Consider the following 7430-nt stretch of genomic DNA (forward strand, 5'->3'; position numbering starts at 1 on the left):
ATGCCCTACACATTGCACACCCCCCCCGCATTGCAAACCCACCCCGCACACCACACACTGCACACCCACCCCGCATTGCACACCCACCCCATGCACTACGCATTGCACACCCACCCCGCATCGCACACCCCACACCAGCCCCTCGGTGCTGCAGCTCCTGCAGAGGCTCAGCAGCAGCCCCAGGCAATCACGAGCCCGGTGACATCCCCCAGCTCTCGGCGATTCAGCTGAACCAGAACCCACGTGGTGTCCCCCCCGTGGGTTTTATTCCCCACTCACTCTTTGCTAAGGACACATCACTGAGTCTTCCCCGCTGCCATCGCCGTGGTCTCCTGGCTCTGGGTACCGGCCGCCAAGGGCCACCGAAGCAGCTGCATCTGGAATTGAACCGTCAGCGGCACTGGCTGGAGCCTGCCACCCTCCTCCAGTTCAGCAGACTCTTTTTTTTTTCTTTTTCCTGTGGAAAGAAGTAAATTTGTCACTGCCTTTACAGCGTAAATCACCCTAAAAGCAGCAGTGTGCAGTGCCCACCACGTTAACACTGACTTCCGGGCCTTGAGGGAAAATCTATTTCACTATGACTTTGGGTAAGAAGCCCAAAAAGCATCTATAAGCAAGCAATTGATCCGGGTGTAATTTTCTTTTGTTGTTAAACTCCTCTATAATTCCTAGGAAAAAAAAAAAAAGAAAGATGCAGAAATAAATCATTTCAAGGATCCTGGAAAATCAAGCGGTGGGGTAAAATGAGACCTACGTGAGACTACTTCCGAAGGCATCCTTCAATGTCTGGGCAAATTGTTCGCTTGAGACAAAGCTTGCTGCCTTTCCTCTTTGAGCCGTCTGGAAGCGATCCCAATTCCTCTGAGAGGACTTATTATTTGTGTGCATTTGCCGACTGAGGGATGCAAATCAGCCTCAGCTCCCGGCTGCGCGAGTGCCGGTCCCTACGCAGGATGCACGGCAGCAGCGGAGCGAGGGCTGGGAGCCGTCCCTCGTGCCTCGGAGCATGGCCACTGCCTCAGCTCTGAGGTGCTTCGTGGTACCTGGGTGATGAGCAAGTGCCAAACGACCACGGCGCGATTCGGTGACTCATGGAGCAGCCAGGGCTTGCAGATGCTACGTGCGGCGGCGCTTGGGTGGCCCACCTGCCCCCCCGGCTGTCCCTGCCCCCCCGGCCGCAATCGGGGTGTACTTGTGCGTCATGAGTCACAGCAGCACGCGCGGCCACGGGACACTGCCGGCACTGGGCGTAGCAAGCTGTGGGGGCAGCTGATTTTTAGGCGCTATCTTTTTGAAATATGCGCTCAGTGGCCTTGCGGTGCAGCTGCCCAGCCTCCACCTGCACAGGCACAAGGGGACACCAAATTAAGCACTAATCTCTAATCGCCCTGGGTTTCCTGCATCAGCAGTGGCTTTCTGCGCACCCAACACCCATCTCCAGCCACACAAGCCCCTGCGGAACGGGTTCATTCTCGCTCGAGCTGAAGTAAAGGCCTCCTGCATGCACACTGACCACAGGCACTGGGGTGGAAAGGAAGTAAAAAACACCACCACTAACCTTCCCTCGCTTGACAGCAGCTCCCTGCTTCAGCAACACTCTGAGAATATATTGCCAATGCACATCACCTTGTGGGGAACAGGAATTCAAGGAGTTTTTTCTTCTTTTCGGGTAGCTGGGAAGGCTACCAGGCTTCCTCCAGTGCAGACACAGCCTAGGACTGCAAGGTTCTGAGATCCTCCCCAAAGACGGGGACCTCGCTGTGAGTGACAGGGCACAGAAAAGCAATCCTGGAGCTCTTGGGGTCAGGAGTTAATTGCTCTCTTCAATTAGCAACTAAATCTGATGCTAGAGTGGGGACACGAGGCTCCTTTGGTAGCTCCGAGCAGCGCTGTGGAGGCCTGGCCCTCTCCATGCTCTCCTCGCCCCATGAGCAGCTCTTCAGCGTTGCCCTGCCACCCCTTTCCTCCCCTACTTCCTCCTGCTCTTGCATTACCCCTCTGATGTGCTTGCACTGCTATTTTTGTAGTCAAAACAAGATTGCTGGAAAAATAACATGCAAGAGGCAGGTTGAGGTTTGTCTCCAACGGTTTAAGCAACGCTGCGGGCTGAGCAGACTGCGAGCTCCGCGCTGGGGAGGCAGGGGACACCCGTCAGGGGTCAGGGTGGTATTTTCATGGGTGCCAGCAGGCCAGGATCTGTTCCTGGCCCCACCATGGGTGCTGGCTGGGGCACCTGGGGCTCTGCGCATGTCTCATCTCTAAACCAGAAAGAACAATAATTCCCTCCACACAGTGCTTTGAGAGGTGAGTTGGAAACGGATGAGGACCTTATTATGCATCCCAGACAGCACTCCCCCCAGCTGCCCATGCCGGCCCACGCCACCGGCCACATTTGGCAGCCGACACAGCTGTGTCACCCCAAAATCTGCTTTGCCCTTCTCCCCTGGCTCACGGAGCTGGTGGGTGTGTGTCGCTCCCAGGACAGCCAGCAGCCCACCCTCAGCGCTTGTTCAGACGCTGATTCAACAAGGTGTCCGGGCGTGTGTCTAACCCTACAGCCCCCGCAGTCAATGGATGCATTCACAGCCCGGAGCTCAGGATGTGAGTAAGCGCCCTGCTCGGCAGCGCTGGCAGGACGGCGGGGACCTGCGGCTGCCTCCCAGCCCGGCACCGCTGGTGTTTGCTCTCAGACATGCCACCCCCTGCCCAGCCAGTTCCAGACTCCGTCACCTTTGGCAGATGCCGTGGTTTTCTGGCTGGCTTGACTTTCTCTCTCTGCTTTTGGTTTTTTGCTCTTGTCTTTGCCTTTTTTCCCGTCCTGCGGAGAGAGATGTTACCATAGTTAGGCTCTGTTGAAATTCACTTCCCGCGTTCAGTCCTGCGGCAGCCTATCTGGGTTCTGTCTCTGGCATTTAAAGGGCAAAGGAAAGGGGTGAGGGGAAGCTGGAGCACAGCGGCAGGGCTGCTCGGAGAAGAGAATCCAGGAAATAGGAAGTGTCGGTACAGCTGGTGCGTGTTGCCAGGCCAAGAGAGAGAGTGCATCAGAGGAAGCACGAGTGGTTGCTTTCACATTCTCAGATGGAAAAATAAACTCATCTATTTTCTTAGTCTTGGTCTATAAAAAGTAGCAGTACTCATTGCTAATATCAACATTAAATAACGATACCACCAGTGATGAGTGGTGCTTAGGCAGGATTATTTCAGCCCCATTTTATGGAGCAAAGAACCGAGGGATGGATGGGAGGGATGGGGGGCTGAACCTCAGCCTGCAGCACTGCCTGGCCCTGGCAGCACTGCCTCACCACCCTGCCCTGGGACACGCTCCTTACCTTCTCCTCCAGGCCTGGTAGCTGCAGTGGCTGCTCAGTGATCAGGATTCCAAAGTCACACACAGTTGCCACCAGGTCCTCGGTGGCCAGCAGGCTCTCCAGGGTCACCCTCACAGTGCCCAGGGTCCTCCAAATGGGAGGGTCGCTGCGGAATTCACATGGCTTCTCCTTCTTCTTTTTCTGCTTGTCCCTGGGCGCAGGAACCTGCAGGGCATCGGCACAGGGACAAGCCTCAGCAGAGGGTTGGGGTCCCTTTATCAGACAGCAAGCAACCCCGACCTTGCCCACCACTGCATCCAGACCGAGATGTCTGTAAAACTACTGCTGTCTCCCTCCCATAGCAAGGGGGACACTTTGGCGAGGGGTCTGGGATGGAGGAGAGATTCTCTGACACACCAGACTGGCCCAGGAGAAGGGCCCTCGTTTCCCCCATCGTTATTTTTGCAGCCCAAATGGTGTTTGGACATCATTCCCTCCCAGCGTCCTACCTTGGCACCATCCTTCTGCAGCCTGGGTCTTGCCTTCCCCATCGTGACTGCGTTTTCTTCTGGATCAGGATCGACAGGCCACGAGAGCACCTGCCCGGAGAGAGGAGCTGGTACTGCAGGGACGTCCAGAGACCCTGGTCCGGGGTCACCACTGTGCTGAGCTGCCTCCCAGAGGGAACACAATACCACTGCTGGGCCTCCCAGCAGCTCCTTCCCCTTTCATCCTGCTTTGCTGTACACTCACCTTCTCCTCCATGACCGAGATGATCGTTCCAGACGCCAGGTAAGACTTCAGCCCCACTAAGTCCTTGGCAGTGTGCTCCTTCCTGTAGCTGCAGTCAATGGTGTCTGCCCAGGGCTTTCCGGGGGTGACAAACACCTTTGCTGTGCAGGGACACAAAAAAGCTCTGAGGAGAGACCACTCCTTCCTGAGTACAGAAGGGACCCCCAGGACACAAGCAGCGCCAATTCGTTATTCATTGGTCTCAGTAACAACCCAGCTGCAGCCAACGCTGCGAGGGATGTCCCAATGCCGTCACATGCCAGGAAGAGCCATAAACCTGCCCTGAGCAGTGGGGCAGGGAATTTATAATTCCTCATTACCAGAGTGGGCCTTGGGCTCCTCCATGGCTGCAGGCTCCTGCTTTGTTTCCCTTGTGTCCTGAGCAGAGCTGTCCACGTCCAGGGTGGCCACCACGGGATGCCGATGGATTTCTGTTACCTGGAATAGAGAGGGACCTCTTGGAAGGTAATGTCTGGTTGTGTTTGCATCAGCACCAGGGGGCAGAGCTGCCTCCGAGATCCCATTCCCCAGCCTACCCTCATCATGGGAAGAAGGGGCACCAGTGCCAGGGAAGAGGTCTGCCACAGACAGTGGGAGGGGGGCTGTGAATGTACTCCCATGTGCTGGGCTGTGCTGGGCTCCCCAAGAGGGACAGGGAATGTGGCAGGCAGGGACTTGCCCTGCCAGAGATGTGGCCATGTGTGAATTCTGTCCCCGGTACTGCTGCTGCCCACACCAGGGCCATTATGAAGGGTCTCACTCCGCAGCCTGGAAGTGAAGCCCCCCCTGCTGTGACCTGCCACTGCCTGATGCTTCCAGGAGCTCGGTTAAGCACAAACCTCAGTGCTGCTACCATCCTCGATCTCCTCTCCCTCTGCAAACTCATATGTCACATGGTAGCTGTAGGTGATCACTGGGGCCTCGGAGCCAACCTCCAGCTGCTGCTGAGCGCTGGAATCAGGGACTCCCTTGATTTCCCCAATGCTCACAACCACTCGTGCTTCACTCCTGATCAGCTCTGAAAGGAAGACAATCTTGCTGTGAAGCTGCAGCGTGCTCCTTCCAGAGCGAGGAAGGTATAGAGCAAGCGAAAGCCTCCAGGACGCCGCGTCCCAACGCCTAGCATCCCTCCCTACCACCCTGTGCTAATGCTGTGACAAGCCACTGCCACACGGGGTCACTCCAAAGCCATGCAAACATCTCCGGGTTTGGTTGCTTTGACTCCCTAGTTAACATTTTAGACTCCAAAGAGTACACCCAACTCATTGAGTTGGGGCCATCAAGTTGGGGCTTCCTCCTCCCCGGGTGTCCCCAGGCCACTGCCATCATCCCAGTCGGGGACGTGCCACGCTGCAGAGGTGGCACTGCTTTGTGCTGGCAGTGCAGCCCGCACATGAGCATCTTCCCCAGTGGAGATGTTCCTCTTTCAGCAGCTTGAGAGGGAAACGCACTGTCTGAGTACCAGTCGGTGCCTAGAAAGCAAAGATGGGGGCAGGCCATGACAGCGAGGCAGTGTTAGGATTAGGTTGTTCCTTCAATCTTTGGGCCCAATTAAGGCTAAAATTACCTTGATTGTAATTACACTGCTGCAGGGTCCTCTGCCTGCCTCCCCGCTTGTACTGGTGGGGTAAAAAGGCACAGAGAAAGATCTCTATTTGAGGAGAGGCAAGAAGGAAGTCAATACTGCATCCAGAGTTTGCCCTGAGGACTCCTAGCTGAACCACAGTGAAACCACCCCCTGAATCACAAGGTCAGCACTGACAAGTTCAAAGGCAAAGGCTCACCTGGCTGCCTCGCTAAACCGTGGAACTGGTGCCTTTCGTCAGGCCCTATATGGATGTCATCGAGGATGGAGAGCTTGGGCAGGCTGTCCACGAGGAAGCCTCTGTAGGTGGGAATGAGAGCCAGCGGGTTCCCTCGGAGCACCAGGACACGGAGCTTCTGCAGACTGGACAGTTGGGAGACCAGCCCCAGCAGATCCGTGAAGCTGTTAAAGCTCAGGTCAAGGGAGACAAGATTTGGCCTAAGGAGAGAACCCAGAGAAGAAGGTTGGGTGAACAGCACCCATCTGAGGATAGAGAACCAAAAATCGTATTTTCCCCGCACAAATTGGGTCAAACTGGGGAATCCAATGGTACAATGTCAACAGGCCAACTCCAAATTCCTGAGCCATACGGTCCATTGCCAGTCAGTCTGCCCCACAACTCAAACCCATGTTCCTTTAGCATCCATTAACCACCCCACTGCATCATTCTGAGATGCACCCTAAGCTTCAGATCCTTCCCAAGGCAGACTTCCAGCAGGAGCGTTGGGAAGGGCATAGAAAAAGGAGGCTGCCCAGGGACACAGGCACTATAGTGGGCAGGGTGTCAAGGCAGTTCCCCAGGTGATCTCCCCATTTCACACCATAGCCCTGTGACCAAGACACCCTCTAAGCATGAGACAGAAGATGGCGAACAGAGACAGAGCACTCTGCGTGGGTGTTGGACACAGAGCAAAGAAAAAACTCTGCTGAAGGGCTGTAATTTCTTAATGCAGGCCACCTCAATGGCTTGAGGTCATCTGTTCACATCTGCCCACCACCCTTTCAGGAGCCCATGTTCAGCTTGCGGTGTTACCAGAAGTCCGCAGTGAGGTACTTGTCCTGTGAAGGGCCACACAGCCTGTTGTATCCCAGCCCCAAGTGCTGCAGCTCTGGAGGAGGCTGAGAGCACAGGTCCTGCAGATCAGCCACAGCATTGCAGCAGAGCTCCAGGACCTGCCCAGGACAGAGGGGACAACAAACACCTTTTGCAATGAGCTGTTCCTGATGCTCTCTTGAGCTGCTTGGCTCGTGCTGTGTTCCCAGATGGGACCTCCCTCCCCATCGTGCTGTTACAAGGTGCCACTCGCTCACCTTCAGCGTCCGGGGCAGGTTGGCCGAGGTTATCCTGCTGATCTGGTTGGCACTGAGGATGAGCTCCTCCAGCTGCTGTAACTGCAACAGACCCTCGTCAACCTCCTCCACCTGCAGAGAGTTGGGTTTGGCCAACATGTCCCTGGGCCACCTCGTGGCCAAGGTGACGTGGGCATGTAGTGTCGATCTATGTGCCATACGTGTAACACAGATTAGCGAAACATGCTGGGGGAGTGGGCAACAGCTCTACCCCAGCTGCAATAGTGGCATCCAGGAAGACCCTGGGATGGGGAAGGCATCACAGAATCGTTTAAGTTGGAAAAGACCTTTAAGATCATCAAGTCCAACTGTTAACCTAACACTGCCATTCCACCACTAAACCATGTCCCCAAGCACCTTGTCCACCCGTTTGCCCATGTCCTTTTCCCAGGATG

General features: G+C 55.7%; 1 protein-coding gene across 3 annotated transcripts in view; it reads right to left on the reverse strand.

Moving 5' to 3' along the window:
* Positions 1-284: 284 nt before the first annotated feature.
* Positions 285-7430, reverse strand: part of LRRC43 (leucine rich repeat containing 43) — a 7889-nt gene continuing 743 nt past the window's right edge. The window contains exons 2-11 of one of the 3 annotated variants that reach the window (XR_004841472.1): positions 6997-7107; positions 6719-6858; positions 5885-6123; positions 4940-5118; positions 4421-4538; positions 4062-4201; positions 3818-3907; positions 3330-3533; positions 1559-2818; positions 285-457 (exon numbers count right to left, since the gene is read on the reverse strand). Coding sequence is in view for 1 of the 3 variants with exons in the window: in XM_035890495.1 (XP_035746388.1) it covers positions 297-457; positions 2731-2818; positions 3330-3533; positions 3818-3907; positions 4062-4201; positions 4421-4538; positions 4940-5118; positions 5885-6123; positions 6719-6858; positions 6997-7107 (1470 nt within the window). In the remaining 2 variants the exon portion in view is untranslated. Of the gene's footprint in view, positions 1340-1558; positions 2819-3329; positions 3534-3817; positions 3908-4061; positions 4202-4420; positions 4539-4939; positions 5119-5884; positions 6124-6718; positions 6859-6996; positions 7108-7430 lie in introns of all 3 variants that reach the window. The other 2 variants (XR_004841471.1, XM_035890495.1) reach the window with 2 other exon arrangements.

This window comes from Egretta garzetta, unplaced genomic scaffold, assembly GCF_000687185.1.
Source record: "Egretta garzetta isolate BGI_Z169 unplaced genomic scaffold, ASM68718v1 scaffold343, whole genome shotgun sequence".
Taxonomy (NCBI): domain Eukaryota; kingdom Metazoa; phylum Chordata; class Aves; order Pelecaniformes; family Ardeidae; genus Egretta; species Egretta garzetta.